General features: G+C 50.9%; 2 protein-coding genes across 2 annotated transcripts in view; both read left to right on the top strand.

Moving 5' to 3' along the window:
• The first annotated feature begins 8,393 nt into the window (after window positions 1-8,393).
• GLB1 (galactosidase beta 1) overlaps window positions 8,394-16,589 on the top strand; it is an 81,033-nt gene continuing 72,837 nt past the window's right edge. Inside the window, exon 1 of the mRNA XM_040964130.1 lies at window positions 8,394-8,541. Within this exon, the coding sequence (XP_040820064.1) occupies window positions 8,464-8,541 (78 nt within the window). The 5' untranslated portion in view covers window positions 8,394-8,463. The remainder of the gene's footprint in view (window positions 8,542-16,589) is intronic.
• Window positions 10,543-13,708, top strand: TMPPE (transmembrane protein with metallophosphoesterase domain). Its single transcript, XM_040964157.1, has one exon. The coding sequence runs from the start codon at window positions 10,552-10,554 to the stop codon at window positions 11,899-11,901; it is 1,350 nt and encodes a 449-aa protein (XP_040820091.1). The 5' UTR covers window positions 10,543-10,551; the 3' UTR covers window positions 11,902-13,708.

Raw genomic sequence — 16,589 nt, 5'->3', positions numbered from 1 at the left:
CAGTAGTTTGCATTTATTAGGCGCACCCGTCCCTGAATCTTGGAGAAAGTGCTGAGAGTGAAACCACAGACAACCATCGCAGAGAAGACATTTGATGTTTACAGACGGTATGTTTCTGAGTCCAGGGTTGTCCCTTCTCCCCGCACAATATGTAGCTCAGGGTCTCATTGTACCTACTAGTCCCCTCAGCTTTTCTTGTGATGTCAGTGGCAAAACAGAACAAAACCACAAAACAAACACTTTCGGAAAACTTTGGAAGCCACATAGAGAGATCTGCCCTCTGGCTCACGCACCAAACGGCCGCAATAGGCAGGACTGAGACAGACCTGAGCCAGGAATTTCATCCGGTTCTCCTGCCTGAGTTGCAGGGGCTCAAGTATTTGAGCCACCTTCCACTACCTTCTCAGGGACATTAGCAAGGTTGGAAATGAAGCAACAGTGCTGCAGGTGGCAACTTAACCTACTTTGTCACAATACTGACCCTACCGTTGGCATATTTGAAAAATACAAGCCAAAGAAGAAATGGCATAGCACCACAAATCTATTAGAAGATCAGAATCCAGAAATACATCGAATGCTGACAAAGTTATGGAGCATAAGATGTCCTTCCTCGCCGCTGCTGAGTATGCAAAATGACACGGTCACTTGGGAAGGAAGTCTGATACTGTTTTAGAAAACTTAACATATTCACTGTGAGTGGAGAACAAACAGCTCCCCTTGCACTCCTGCAATTGTACTGTTTGATTTTTTTCCCCCCAAATGAGTTAAAACATACACGCAAAAAAAAAAAAAAAAAGCTTTCAATGGATGTTGATCTGTTCCTGCCAAAACTTGGAGGCAACCACAATGTCCTGCATGCTCCTAACATCCTTGAAAAGGAAAAGCTAAAAAGGAGACGGGGTAAAGATCAGGGTTATGAGAGGAGGGATGCACTGGCAGAACACAGGATTTGGGAGGAAATGAACCATTCTATAAGGTACTGTAACGGTGGGCATCTGTCCTACATTTGTCAAAACCCATGGCAGGGGTGGGAGCCTAGCCCAGGTCTCCCACATGAGTGGATGCCTTGGCCTGTCCCGGGCATGCACCCCAGCTCCATACTCTAAACCACCTGGTCTTGGCAATCTCATCTATCCATGAGTACAGTGGCCTGGTCCACAGAAGCCCCCAGAAGTCACTCCTTAGTTGTTAAACATGCCCTCAGCGGCCCTCCCTCCAACATGTTCCCAGACTCCCCTCCCTGGGCAACCTGCAGCCCCTCCTCCACGAGGTGGTGTGTGACACACTTAGAGACCAGGGTGACACCTTCTGCCATGCTGTGCAGAGTTCCCCACGTATCTTAAAAAAAAAAAAAAAAAAAAAGAATAAGCAACTATGCTGACACACAGCTGCTTGGACTGGGGTTGGGTCATGTCAAGATGAGATGCAACAGCCACTGGCATACATGAGATCTGGGGCTGGGAGTGGATCTGCTAGAACTTAAGTAAATCTCCCACTGTTGAACACAAGAGCCAGGGCTGGGGACAGGCCAGGCCAAGCCAGACTGCAGCACCCATTGCCATACGTATAGTCTAGGTCTAGGGGCAGGCCAGGCTGGGATAGTCCACAACATTTCCTGGCATGAATGAGAGCCAGGACACAGCGCAGACCAGGCCAGGTTGGGTCATAACATTCACTAGTTCACATGAGGGGTGGGCCAGGCTAGGCTAGGTTGTAGCACCTACCAGTGAGAGCTGGGATTGAGGGCAGGCTAAGCTGAGCCAGGGTGCAGCACCTACTGGGGTGGACCATGTCAGACTGGGCTACAGCACCCACTTGCATGAGCAACACCTAGAACTGGGAGCAAACCTGGTATGGGAATTACGAGGACTCCTCAGCTACGTTGGTGATTCCACTGGTGAGCATGAGAGCTATGACTGGGGGCAGACCAAACCAGGCAAGGCTGTAGCACGCATCCTCATTGGTCAGCATGTGGGCTGGGTCTAAGGGAGGGCTAGGCTGGGATAGGCTGCCACACATACTGATATGCGCAAGAGCCAGAATGGGTGCAGTCTGGCCAGGCTAGGCTGTAGCACCAACTGGCAAGTACCGAGACTGGGCATGAGCCATATCAGGTTGAACCACGGTACCCTGAGGCAAGTACAAGATCCAGGACTGGGAGCAGGCCTGATAAGGAAACTGTTGGGCAATTCCTTTTTTTGGCTGCAGCTCCTACTGGTGAGCATAAGAGTCAGGGTTAGAGACAAGACAGGCTGGACAAAATGGCAACACCTATCAGCATAAGTGTGGGCCAGGACTGGGGGCAGGTCTGACTGAGCTAAATCACAGCACCCATGGGATTGCACAAGAGCTGGGTAGGATTGCAAGACAGGCCAGGCTACGCTGCAGCACATGCCAGTACACAGGAAAATTGGGGCTGGGGTGGACCTGGTGGGAGTTATTGGGGGTCTCTGCAACTAGACTGCAGCACCCACTAGTGTGTGTGTGGTGTGAACTGGGCCTATGGTAGGCTGGGCCGGGCTGGACCGTAGCACCCATTGATTCATATGAGAGATGGAGCTGGGGGTGGAACTGACCATGCAGCTGCATCCAACCATATGTACTAAGTACACTGGCTGATACAGGTAACAGACCAAACCTGACACTGTACTTGCTGGTGTATACAAGTCAAATGTAAGGTCACCTTAGAAAACGTTCCTTGGGGACTCCCCAACTAGGCTGCTGGAGTAAACCCTGGTCACAGTGACAAATCACAAGATATGTGATTCAGTGTTGGAGTATCAGGACTGGGCCTCCTAAGCTGCTGATGCCTGTGCAGTGGACAGCATGCCCAGATGCACAGTGGACATGAGAGCCAGCTCACCTAGACTGCAGAGGACATTAAGTGCCTCATCAGAGGATGGAAAGTAGAACAGGTTGGACCACTCTCCTGGCCACGCTTTGCAGCAAGTCTCTAGGTTTGTGGGTATGCTAAGATGGACTTGGTCAGCCAACAGACCTTGAAAAGACTTTTCTCAACCTTGGTGCAATAAGCTGACAATGTCTCAGAAACATAAAAAGCACTCAAGTAACTCCCTCAAACACTCTTCCCCACACCAGGGTCTCTAAGATGTTCTAAAAGGATCGTCCCCCACCCCTGGGTGCTGATGTACTTTGATAGCAAAGAATGACCAGCTTTCTTAGTGGTCTCTCTAATGGGGACTGGGACTCAATGTGTGACATCTCTGCCGAGAACTTTGGGACACAGGGAGTGCACAGGCGAGACGAACCAATGCACATTTTCGTGGATTTTTCTGAGCTTCTTATATCAACTTTTTGCAGGACAAGCAGGTTGGTAAAAGTTACAAGGGAGTAGGGGAAAACAGTCACCAGCAGCTGGATAGGTAAACATGAGTTACAAGAATCAGCACTGGTGAATAAACAGATCTAACTAGAAAAAGAATCCAAGAGAACTTTGTTGGTACTCAGATACGTTTAGGCCATAATCACTAAAGGAAGACGGCGGTAATGAAGACGCCTCGCACCTCCCCAGACCCGTTGGCCGGTAAGGTTTCTCCGCAGTCCCATCAGGGAGTCTGCTCCCTGCAGCATTCTCAATCTGCTGAGAACAGTTGAGATTCGGAGTCCTTGGGCATCATGATCTGGTTTTTTGGGGGGCAGATCTCCACAATGAATAAATCTCCACACCCCTTCCCTTCTATCATGGGGGACACAGGAGAAAACAAAAGAAAGAAAAAGGAACTGAAACATTTTTTCCACCCATGTTCCTCCATACCTTGACCTTCCTAACCCTAATTGGAGGTTCACATGGACCTATACCCCTTTAATAGATAGTATTCACTCAAAGGGAAGAAAGGACAACAGATGAACCTACTGCCTCTTTGCCACCACTATTCTCTATCACGTAGGCTTCTGCATGGGGGAGTTAACTGGCTACCTTTCTGGGCTGTACCACCCCATCTCATGGGCAGCCACCAAGAAACATAGTGCCCCATCCATTCCAGAGAGTCCAGAAGTGCCTAAGGTGGCAGAGGCTGCAGAGAGTTTGTCCAGCAGCAGCAGGGGGCAGGCAGCCTAGGGTTTAGGAGACAGGTGTCTGCTCCCCTTGAGTGGCAGGTGAACTACCTGATACAGCCACTGTCATGACTTGAACCACTCAAACCACAGAGGCTGTTGACTCAGAAACAATAAACTTAAGATATCTTGGGGCCTGCATGGTCAAGTTGACCAGATGGAGAGTTTCGTTGACTGGGAAAGATTCATGCTACTAAACAAGGCCTTAATGTATGTCTCTAACCCACTGTCACCCCACGGGGACCTTAGGCCGGATCTGGCCAAACTTTCTAATCTTTGGGGAGAAACAGGACATCCAGATTACATAAACTCTTTTTTAAAATTCATTTATTTTTATTGGAAAAGAAGATTTACAGGGCTCGCTCTGGGTGGTTTGTGTTCCCACCTCTATCTTGGGCACCTGAAAGGGCGAGGCTGGGGACAAAGACAGCATAAAGCTGACTGTTCTGATGTTGGCTCAGTTCCTGATACACAGCCCTCAATATCCACTGGAGGCTGGCAGGAGCGCTGGCTAATTATTTCTCAGCATTATCTTTTTATTGTGCTATGACCAGGCTATCACGTGGTTGCACAACTCCACCACAGGACATGGTTTCTGAGAAAGCTCCAGATCATGTGAGAAGGTTGAAGAGCTGTTGCATACAGAACTGTCCACATTAGCAGACTTTTTTTTTTTTGTTTATTAAATAGCATCTTATTTTGACATAAGAATTCATGTAGGCCTCTTATCTGCTTCATCAGGTAGCATTTTGCCTTACAGTTGGTTCTCATACACTTGCAATACGTATATATATTATGTATAATGTATAAGGAGAAGCACATCATTATGATCAGCATCTGAGTGAAACAGGTGCACATGATGTTCAGCTATGGGAAAGGCTTTCAGGTTTATTTCCTAAGAACACAATCACAGTATCACAAAATGGAATTAGGCAGTTTCATGTTGATATCGTACATATTGATATTGTTCTGAAGAACCTAGGCGTTCTCTGCCTTTTGTGATTCTGCCTTAATGGCTTGGCTAGGGGCTGTGTGAACCTCAGGCCTGATAGTCTACGTGACACCCGGCAGGACACCTGGCAGGTCACGTAGGCAGACCACTTCTCAGGAAGGAGGTACCCGGTATTTGATAAGATTCACAGCCCAATAGCTCGTCGATTTGTACTTTTTGAAAGTTGCTTGTTTCAAACCCACCAATAGAAGCCTGCTAAGTCATGACTGTATAATTAATAGCCTAAGATGTATAAGAACTGGGGGGCTTGGGCTCGGGGCCGCTTCCCTTGGCTCTTCTGGCTCGCGCTTCTTTTGTCCTTGTGGATCCTTGCAGCCTCGGCTGCGGCTGCCCCTCCCCCGCCCAGCCATGCTGGGCTGGGGGAGGTGGCTGGGTTACCTAGGCTAACTTGAATAAACCACCTTTTTGCCTCAGCACCGACTTCAGACTTGATGATTATCTGGGGGTTTCAAAAACCGGCACAACAGTTCATAGTCTACATTCAGCTCCTACTGATTGTCCTACAAATGCTTTTACAATTGTCTTTTTGCTGAAGGAGCAGTTTTATTCTTATTCATGTTCCTAGCCATCTTTCCAGGGCTACAAGTTATCAGGAAACAAAATAAAAAGACATACAAAATGTACATCATTTGTTTTCATTCTTAGATTTCAAAAAACTTCTCAAATTGCTACATGTTTCTTTGTCTTTAAAAAATATTTATTTATTCATTTGCAAGGCAGAGAGAGAGAGAAAGAAAGCTTTTTGATCCATTGTTTCACTCCACAAATGACTGCAACAGCTGGAGCTGGCCCATCTAAAGCCAGGAGCCAGGAGCTTCTTCTGGGTCTCTCACACAGGTTCAGGGTCCCAGGCTCTTGGGCCAGCTTCCATTGCTTTCCCAGGCCCCTAGTGGGGAGCTGAATGAAAAGTGGAATAGCCAGAATTCAAATCAGTGCCCATATGGGGTGCCAGAACCACAGGAGGCAACTTTACCTGCTATGGCACAGCACCAGGATAATCCTCTGCCTTGCAGTGCCAGCAACCCATATGAATGTTTGTATTTTGGCTGCTTCACCTCCCACCCAGCTCACGGCCTTGGAAAGCAGTAAAGCATGGCCCAAAGCTCTGGGACCCTGCGCCCACATGGGAGACCGGGAGGAAGGTCCTAGCTGGTCATTGCGGCCATTTGGAGAGTGAACCAGCAGGTGGAAGATCTCTCTATCTTTCCTAGTCTCTCTGTGAAATCTGCCATTCAAAAAAAAAAAAAAACTTTGAAAAAAAAGTATTGATTTTTGAAAGAGTTACAGAGAGGACACACAACACATACTGAGAAAGAGAATCTTCCACTTGTTTATTCACTCCCCAGATGGCTGCCCCTCAAATTGCTACAGGTTTCTTAAATGCCTCACCTGGCCTTTTATGCTGATCTCAATGGCACTGTCCACAGACCCCACTTTGGGTAGTCTGGCCGATCTCAGAGCATGTTTCACGTTTAGGGGTGTGTGTGTGGGGGGGCCTTTTCCTCTCCTGAATGACAGTATTCTTTTGAGCTTTTCACCCACCCAGCCACCCACCCATGCAGACCCTGGTGGGACCTGGCATCCTGCACATTCCCCCTGTGCAGTGCGAAGGGAACTTATGGTACAGTGCAGGCAGAAGTGTGGCCTTGGGGAAGTTACTCGGGTTCTTAAACCTGAGCACACGCCCCTGGGACACACCACTTCTAGCTCCAGGGCTGTGCTGGCAAGCCAGTTAAGTAGTCTGGGTCTATTCTCTCATCTGTGAAATGTAGACAGCAACATTTGCAAACTTGGGTTGTGGTGAAGTACTCAGCACAGTGGCCCTTAGGCGTCTGGCTAGGTCCACTACAGCACAAGGTCAAGTCCAAAACTCTCAAAAGCAAGCCAGCGCCTCTGAGGGGGCTTCTTCAAAACGTTTACTGGAAACGGGTATTCTGCAAACATCACACATACATCTCGAAACATGTTGCACGGATGAAAGCAAATTTCTTTCACTTTCGAAGAAACTTTTACTTCTTTTCAACAATTTGAGGAACAGATTAAGGCCAGACAGACAATTGGTTCACTTCACAGGAGCCCACAACAACTAGAGCTATGTCAGGTCAAAGTAACGAGCCAAGAACTCTATTCAGGTCCCTCAAATGGGTGCCAGGGCGCCAACCACATGAGCTATTACCCACTGCCTGCTAGTGTCTGCATTAACAGGAAGCTGGAGTCAGGACCCAGAGTTGACAATGACCTTCAGGTACTTTATTCAGCGTCTCAACCCCTTTGAAGTAACCTTGAACCTTCTCTGGACAAGCTTTAGCCATTTATTTATTTCCATTTGAAAGGTAGATTTACAAAGAGAAGGAGAGAGAGAGCAGAGTCACCTTCCATCCACTGCAACAAGTGGCTGCAACAGCGGGAGTTGAGCCAATCAGAAGCCAGGAGCTTTTTAGGGATCACCAATGTGGGTGCAGGGTCCCACTGCTTTGGGCCACCCTTCACTACCTTAACAGGCCATAAACAGGGAGCTGGATGGGAAGTGGAGCAGCCGGGATCCTGCATCCACATAGGCTATCCGGCACCGCAGACATAAGATTAGCCTGTTAAATCACATGCTGGCCTCCTGAAACCATGTTTTGATTCAAGTTAAAATGTGGGATATGAGAGAAAGATGAGATATTTATAGAGATTTCAGGTTATGGAGATGGCTATTGTTAAGCATTATGAACTCTGGCTCTGACAAGTCCGCTCTGCCGGAGGGCTTTCATTTTCGCAGCTGTAGAAGTAACAGGTGAGAAGCGTTGCTGGCCTCTCACTCACCACCCAGCAAGAAAAGAAACCTTCCGCAGACCCCGGGGCTGGCACTGGAGAGATTTCGCCAGAGCTGAGTCACGTACGTAACTCGGGAGTAACCCCTAAGCAGCGGCGCTCCAGCAGATCTTGTAACCACAGCTCTGACGTTACTCGGGCGGGGAAGAGAGAACAAAAGCTGCGTTTCCAACTCTTAGCAGGTGATGCTGATAACGCTGGGATTCGGGAACACGCCGCAACTCCAGGTTGGAGGTTTTCGGAAGCGGCAGCGCGGCTGCGCCCACGCACGCTTAGGGTGCCCCTGGGTTTAGCTTCGGGATGTCGGAGGAGCAAGCTGAGCTTCAGCCGGAGGCCAGCCTTCGGGGGGCGCGTCCTCAAACCGCTGCTCCTCCCAGCCACAGCCACACAAGCCTAGCCTCAAGTCACGCGGCCCCTAAGGGCCCCGCGGTGTCCCGGGGCGGAACCAGAGGCGGAGCCGGCGAGAGAGGGGCGGGCCTGGGCACCGGGTTCTCCAGTCCAGTGCGGTGGCGCAGCCGGCCAGAGCGCCCAGTGCGCACCCGGGAGACCGGAGGGCGGTCATGCTGGGGGTCCCGGTGCGCATCCTCTGCCTGCTGCTGGCGCCGCTGCTGCTGCTGCGCTCCCCGCAAGCCCTGGGCGTAAGTCCGTGGGGGAGGTTCCGTGCACGGGCTGAGCGGCCTGGGGCACGGCCTGCTGGGGGACAGGCCCACGCGGGGTCTGGCGGCGGGGGCCGCTGTCCCGCGGGTGGGCAGCCCGAGACCCTCTGGGTCGGACGTCACCGGGCTGGCCCTCCTGTCGGTGCGGGGCGCGAGGTGCGTCCTTCCTGGACGCTCTGGCGCCGGTGCTTCTCGCTCAGGCCGCCCCCTTTGGGCGTCGCTGTGTGAGGCGGAAGACGTGCGCCTGAATTTGTCCTGGCTGGGTTTTCGGGCAAGGACTCGTGCGACTTCTTATGAGTGGATGGGAGTGGGGTTGTGTGTGTCCTGTTCCTGTCCAGTTCGCTGTCCACGCAGAGCTCCTGAAAAAAAGAACAAGAAATGGGGTTGGAGAGGCCCCCGCGGCGGGAACGTCGCCTGATTGTTTTGGAAGGGAGCTCTGTTAGCGAATCCCGCCTCCATCTCTCCGCGCGCGCGTGCAAACTCCCCTCCACCTGCTCTCCGGCGTCAGCTTCTTCTTGCCTGGGCGAGGTGCTTTTCCTTTATAGGGGTGGCAGAGGCCGGGTTGCAGGAGGTTGCTGGTGTTGGTCCGCGTCGCCACGCTCGTGGAGTCCCCTGCCGGGGAGCTTGGTGTCTCGCTTGGGGAAGGAGAGGAAGCTGGTGGTAGTGGTCAGGCTTCGCTGTGCCCCTGTGACCAGTCTTGAGCAAGCCGCCTTTGGCATCCCCTCCCACCACTCCCATATGTTCAGGTGAGCCCAGAGGTGGAATTTGAGCCCACACGGGACCTCTGAATTGCACCCTTGGGTTAAAAAAAAAGGGGGGGGGGCTTTCTCCTGGGGCACACGCTCAGGGCCTGTCCAAAACTCAAGATGAATTGAGAACAACAGCTTCTTGAAAAGTAGAAAAGTCATGTCAGCTTGCATATCTACTGCTGCTTTGCCACCCAGCTTTTGTTTTGTTTTTAGGGTAAAGTTTACTTGACCAGGAGCCATGGAGGAGGCCAAGGCAGAGCCACCTGCCAGAATCACTGGGGAAGGTGGAACTGGGGAACAGTTGAGAGGGACAGATCTGAGCCAGTGTCTTACGGGGCGAATGCCTGGTAGAGACAGAGGGTGTAGAGGAGGAGGAAGAGCAGGTGGGCTGGGCAGCTCTCTGGGTGTTGGGCATACCTAGTGGTGTGCAGCGGCTTGCTGTACCTGAGGCCCACCCAGATAGAGTGGCATCACCCTGGAGCTCCTGGGTCAGGTGTCTGTGAGGGCCCGCGTGCCTTGATTTTGTTGTTTCCACTTACTTAGCACAGCAGTTGTTTGCCCTAGAAATCAGGAGCAAATTTAAAAAATAAAGAGTGGTGGTGGAGGAAACAATATGTGTGAATACTAGCTTTTTGTAAAAAAAAATTAATAACAGTACTTCTGCAATTTTAGGGTGAAGTGTTGGGCATTTTTTCCTTTGTTGCAAACCTCTTTCGTGTCTGTCCTTGTGGGAGATGGTTGGGCTTTCAAAGGGACTTTGCTTCCAGTCTGTTGTCATATCACATGTCCCATAACCTCTGGAACATTCCATTTTACGTTCATGGGAGGGTGAGGATGAAAAGGCATCGAGGGCTTATTATGATCATAATAATAAGTTTGAGGAGGTGGCCCCTCTTTAAGGGCCTCTGTGGCGCAGTCTTTGAGAACTGCTGGTTTAGCTAACTTTTTCTCCTAAGAGAAGTTCATGGTTCTTCTGGAAAGACTTAAAGCAGACAGAAAAGCTGTAAGGAAAGAAATGACAGCTGCCTATCACACCATATCCCTGTGGGGTTGTATCTTAACAAAGTGTAGCTATTGACTGCCGTGTGGGTGGGGCGGTGCAGGTGGCTTCCCGGTTTTTGAATGGGGAACAGAAACTCTGCCGACCATCCCACAAAGCTGACGACGGTTCCTGGTTGCAGGCGGAGCTGACCCGGAAGCCTGTCCACGGCCACTGTCCTTTCTAAGCCCACCTAGCGGGACAATGATGATCTTCAGGCAGGTGTCGCTGGGCACCAAGGTGGGCTTGGCTGCTGTCATTGTCTTCCTATCCATGGTCGTCTCCCGCGCCTTTCTGGCACACAACCTGGAGCTCAAGGCCTGGCGGATGCTCTTCCGCCTGCAGCTTGTCCTGTTTGCTAACTCATTGCTGCTCGTTGGCTCTCTGTACATCTGGCGTAGCTTAGTGAGCAGTCTCGGCTCATTCCCGGGCGCCGGCTCCACCTGTTTCCAGCTTTGGAAGCTGACTGTCATGGCATTCCTGGGCCTGACTCATTCCAGCTTCTTCACCATGTTGTTCCTGGTGGCTGAGGAGCCACATCCTTTGTCCCTGGCTGCCTACTCCTGCCTGGGCGCGTACGTCTTCATGCTGTTCTTCCTTGTCATCTTCAGCGGCGTGGAGCAGGCCTACCAGCTCCTGGCCTGGCACTGCGGCCGGGTCCAGAGCAGCCCAGACAAGATGAGGAGGCTGGCACTCAGGCCCGTGCTGACCGTGACGTTCACTGCTGTGCTCAGCGTAGTCGGGCTTCTAAACGCTGCCCAGCCGCCGGCTGTGAGAACCGTGGAGGTGCCCATGCCTTCGCTGCCTGCCTCCATGAACAATCTCAAGGTGGTGCTTCTTTCGGACATCCACCTGGGCCCCACAGTGGGCAGGACCAAGATGGAGATGTTTGTGCGCATGGTGAACACACTGCAGCCCGACGTCACGGTGATCGTGGGTGACCTGTCCGACTCGGAAGCCTCGTCCCTGCGGTCGGCAGTGGCTCCCCTGGGCCAGCTCCGTTCCCGCCTCGGCACCTACTTCGTCACGGGCAACCACGATTACTACACACTGGACGTCAGCAACTGGTTTGCTGTGCTGGGAGCCCTGCACGTAAGGCCCCTGCATAATGAACATGTGAAGATCTCAGCCATCGGAACCTACCCTGCTGGGGAGCGTGGAGCAGGACAAGACTGGATTTGCCTGGCTGGCGTGGATGATATCGAAGCAGATATCCTGCACTATTCCGACCACGGCATGGATCTGCACAAGGCCCTGGAAGGCTGCAGCCCGGACCACACCACTATCTTACTGGCTCACCAGCCCCTGGCAGCCAAGAGGGCCCTCCAGGAGCGGCCAGATATTAACCTGATCCTGTCTGGGCACACACACGCTGGGCAGATCTTCCCCTTGAATGTGCTGGCCTATCTCCTTAACCCGTTCTTTGTAGGTCTGTACCAAGTGACCCCAGATACCTTTGTCTATGTCAGCCCGGGAACAGGTCACTATGGGATACCCATGAGGTTGGGCAGCCGAGCAGAGATCACAGAGTTCATCTTACGGCAGACTCCCTGAGCTGGTCCTGCCTTGGCACCCCAGCCCTGGCTGTCTACCTACCCTTCTTCCCAGTGGTTCATCTGTCTGATCCCTCCAGCCCCTCCCAGCCAGCTCTGCAGCCAGCCATGCGGACATACACCTGACTCAGCGATTGGGGGTGAGGTGGCCTAGCAGGTTCAGGCTGCTGCAACCCTTTGATCAGGTCTTTGCCTCTCGGAATGGGATGCCAGTGAAGATACAGCCTAGGGGGCTTCGGGGGGGCCCCAGAGAGCTTTGGCCACCCCGCTGCCTTTTTGTGCAACACTGCTTGAGTTGGATAATTAGCTGCTTTTCACTGCTTTTTGGTGAGGAAGCTGAGGCCAGGCGAGGAAGGGCACAGGTGATCTGAGGAGGGACGTAGGAGGTTTGGGAGCCAGAGGTCAGTCTGTCTGCTCCCCGTGAGGTCTTCCCACAGCCTGTTGACTAAGTAACTGGATGGATTACAGGTGAGCCAGGGATTCACATGCAGTTGAGGCTGATTCTGTTTGCACACAGGTGCTCAGAGCAGAACCTGGAGTGCAGGACATCCGGCATGTTTGAAGAAGGGTCAGGAAACTGGAGCACCCGTCTCCCACCCCTTCTCAGGTTGAGGTCTGGCTTTCTGTTGGAAGCAGAGGTTGACTGTCCAGCCGTGGAGACTGGCAGTGATCTGTGCCCAAGGTGGAACTTTGCAAGCTTCCTGCGCAGGGCCAGCTGTGCAAGGTGGGGTTGTCCTTCCCGTTGGTGCTTGGCCACCTGCTGACCTCAAGGAGCCTAGTGTGAAGGGAGCTGAGCCTTGTTATCCCAGCCCTTGCCCGTGATACGCCATTAGCCTTAAGGTGGGAATCAGTATTGCAGCTTCCTAAGACGTGGTGCTGAGGCCCACAGGAAGCCTTGCTTATGTCACACTGGGGCTCGTGAAAGGACCTTGTGGGCAACCCTCGTTCCTGCTGCAGGGGCAGCCACATTAGCACGCCAGCAGCTGCTCCTGAGAGTGGCCTCGCTCTGCCTGTGTCGGTAACCCAGGCCTGGAAGAGCTGACATTGGCCTTCTGAACCTGTGGACCACCACCTCTTGTTCCAGGCAGCCTGGTGTGTGCAGTGCGGTATCTGGGGAGTGTCTTTGAGTTCAGATCTTGGGAGCTTTCTCATTGTTCCCCCTCCTGTAGAATTTCAGGGCGAGGAATGGGGTTGAGAGCCTTTCTCTTAACACATTTTGCAGGATTGAAGGGGCAGGGGGCTGAAGAGCCCCACCCCGGTGGGCGGCCTTGGGCTCCTTTCTCCAGGCCCTGCTCTACCTGCAGCCGCCCGCTAGGGAGGCTGCCCTTCCAAGCTTTGTCACTTCTGCATCACCCGGCCTGTTGTTTCGGGCGGTGGTTAGTTCCTCTTCAGTGAGTTGGTGCCGTTTCACTTCCACCTTTCTGCAGCAGTTTCTTGAGTCTGAGTCTTCCTCAGTACCCCGAGGTGGATGCAGTTGGCTCTCCTCGAGCCCTTTTTGTGGCTTGCATCTTGGTCCCTTCCTCTTGACGCCATTGTCTTGGGCTCTCACGGTCCCTTTGTCCAGCTTGAATTCGTTGCTGGGCTGCTTGTCCTTTGGCAGTGGGAGGGAATCCTGCTCGTACAACCTGCCTTGATGGACATTTTCCCAGCAGACAGCTCTCCACTGCTGTCCAGACATGGGGCCCTTTGTTCTGTTTGGTGTTCTCAGCTCATCGAACCTCCTTGTTTTATTTGTGTATGACTGGAGAATTTGGTCAAAACTCCATCCTTTTCCATTTCGTTTCTGCTCTGTAGTCTTATACACGCCACAGGTTACAAGAAACCAGCCAGAGTTTGGGTGGTTTGATAATTATTCTTGTCAAAGCTCAAGAGATTCTCTCTGCTGTCCTCCAGCTCATCCGCCTGTCCACCCACTCGGTTGCATTTTGTTTAGTTTGTCTTAGGCTCTGGGTGAACAGAAACTTGCAAGCGTTCACTGTGCAGGGAGAGCAGTATTCCTGACATGCCCATCGCACAGCCTCAGCAACTGGGATTATTCTGCCAGTCTGTCTCACTTGTTTCTGCCTCATGCTTTTGTCTTTTTTTTTTCTTTTTGGATTCAAATGCAATTCACTGTGTGCTTAGGTCTTATTTTTGCCCCTGATTATCTCAATTGTGCCTGTCTGTTGCAGCTTAAAAAGGAAAAACACATGTTTGGCATGTTAATGTTTTCAAATGTGAATTGCAACACCGTTCAGTCTGTCTATATCACTGCTGTGAAATCCAAAGCTTTCATCTTGCACATCTGAAGCTGTACCCAGCCAATAGCTCCCCTTCTCCCCCTCTCAGTTCCTGGCAAACACCTGTAGATTCTCTGTTTCTATGAGTCCGACCACTTGGGACACCCCCTTGGACTGGGATCAGACAGCTTTTGCTTCAGGTGACTGGCTTGTCTCACCGAGCCTCCTGTCCTTATGGTTCGTGCACCAGCAGGGCGTGAGTGCGTTTCTCTGCTGGTTAAGGCTGGACTTGGTTTTGCGTACCTGGATCCGTCACCATTTGTTGAGCCATTCACTCCTGGGCTTCTGGGCTGCTTCCATCTCTTGGCTGCTGTGAATAGCACTGTTGGAAGGTGGGGATGTGCATCTGCCATCCAGAGCTTTTCAGTTCCTTTGGAGACGCTCAGAAGTCAGTGGGCTGGGTCCAGTGGTAGTTGCGGTTTTAGCTGTTTGCAGAACCGCTCCCGTCCCGTTTCCCTGAGCAGCTACACCAGGGCCCGGTCCCAGCAGCAGGATAGAAGTGTTCCAGTGTCTCCACACCCTTGCCCACACTTGTATTTTTTTTAATTGTGGCTGTCTTCATGAGTATGGTTTTGATTGGCATTTCTTGTATGTCTCCTTTGGTTGAGCATTTTTTTCATGTATTTATTGGCTATCTAAATATACCATCTCTGTAGAAATGCCTTCTTAAGTTCCTTGCACGCTTTAAAACCAGATTATTTGATTTTTCCATTGAGGGGTAGAGATTCTTTATATATTTTGAACACTAGCCTCTTATTCGTTATATCTGATTTATGAACTTTAAAGCAATTCTGTAGATTGCTTTTTATTCTGTTGCTCATGTACTTTGATGCATAAAAGATCTTAAGTGTGACACGCCCCACTTGTCTATTTTTGCTTTTGTCATCTTTGCTTCTGGTGTTCTAAGAAATTCTTGCAAAATTCATTGTCATACAAGGTCCTGTATGTTTCCTTGGGTTTTGTGTTGGTCTTTAGTCCACTTTGAGTTACTTTGTAACTTTGTGCTACTTCTGGCATATGGTGTAAGAAAAGGGGTCAACTTCCTTCTTCTGAAGGTGGGCACCCAGTTTTTCCAGCGCATCTCAGTAATCTCAGAAGTCTTTTTTATTTCTTTTGTTGACGCTGGATTATAAAAGCAAAGCGCATATTTTTTTAAGTGCATATGTTGTATGTGATATTTCTTGTTTCTTTTTGACAACTCTTCTTCTTTTTTTTTTTTTCCTAATGTCATGTATTTGTTCAAGCAGTCTGGATACTTTTAGGATTTCCCAAGTTTTAAATTTCCAGTTTTGTTTAGTGTGTTTTGCCACCTCTCATATTGTGAGCCGTTGGGGCTGGTGTTCTGTAGACGTGAGAGCTAGAGTCAAGTTTAGCACATCCCATCTTTTTTTTTAAAGATTAATTTATTTTAATTGGAAAGTCAGACATACACCAAAGAGGAGAGATAGAGAGGAATATCTTCTATCTGCTGATTCATTCCCCAAGCGGCCGTAGTGGCTGGGGCTGAACGGATCAGAAGCCAGAAGCTTCTTCTGGGTCTCCCATGTGGATGCAGGGTTGCAAAGCTTTGAGCCATCCTCGACTGCTTTCCCAGGCCACAAGCAGGGAGCTGGATGGGAAGTGGGGCAGATGAGACATGACCCGGCGCCCATACGTGGTCCCAGCTCATGCAAGGAGATTTAATCACTTAGACCACTGAGTCAGGTCCAGTATTTTTACTTTCTTTAATTTTCTGTTTGATTCTGTTTTACACCACGATTTTGGTTCCTAATAACCTCCTATAATTGTTTCCCTGAGCCTTCTGCATATATTGGAGACCCACAACAGCTTTATAGTCGTGTCAAGGTTACTCGACACAGTAGCTCGGTTCTTGTTTGGGGATTTGTGTCTGTTTATTGACCTGAAATCAGTGTACACTGCACCCCCTTAGAATGCAGTCAGGACAGTATTTCTGATGCACTTGAGATCAATCTGCCCTGTGTGGAAAGCTAAGTCCACTGGAGTTTTTATGAGAGTTGCTTTGTCTTAAAAAAGAGAGAGAGAAGAGACGAAAGGCCTTAATATGCTGCCCTCAGATTCTCTGTGAGGTGACTTCTGTGAGGGCAGGTCACCCACAGCCACCCCCTTGTCTGCCCTGCTGGTCGTGCTTGCTTGCAGTCTCCCGTATGGGCAGTGTGTTCTGCAGTCATCTGAAATGGTGCTCTGTTCATCCCAGCCAGTCTTCATGAAGGGGCACCGTGGTGCAGGGGCACCGTTCCCTCCCTGCTCGCTCTGCTTGCCTCAACCTCGCGCTCACTCTCTCTGAAAGGCACAGAGTACGCATGTACTACTTCTGTCCTGTGGTTCACTGCTCCATCTTCTCCCTGCCACAGCCACAGCTGGCCAGGCTGCCAGCCTCAAGCCCTGAATC

Source organism: Ochotona curzoniae, unplaced genomic scaffold, assembly GCF_017591425.1.
Source record: "Ochotona curzoniae isolate NIBS_2020 unplaced genomic scaffold, NIBS_Ocur_1.0 contig_1302, whole genome shotgun sequence".
Taxonomy (NCBI): domain Eukaryota; kingdom Metazoa; phylum Chordata; class Mammalia; order Lagomorpha; family Ochotonidae; genus Ochotona; species Ochotona curzoniae.
Note: the sequence above shows the minus strand (reverse complement) of the source record. Positions and strands in the feature narration are given on the sequence as shown.

Excerpts from the sequence above, each read along its gene's own strand:
- TMPPE (XM_040964157.1), top strand. The coding sequence starts at position 10,552 with ATGATGATCTTCAGGCAGGTGTCGCTGGGCACCAAGGTGGGCTTGGCT.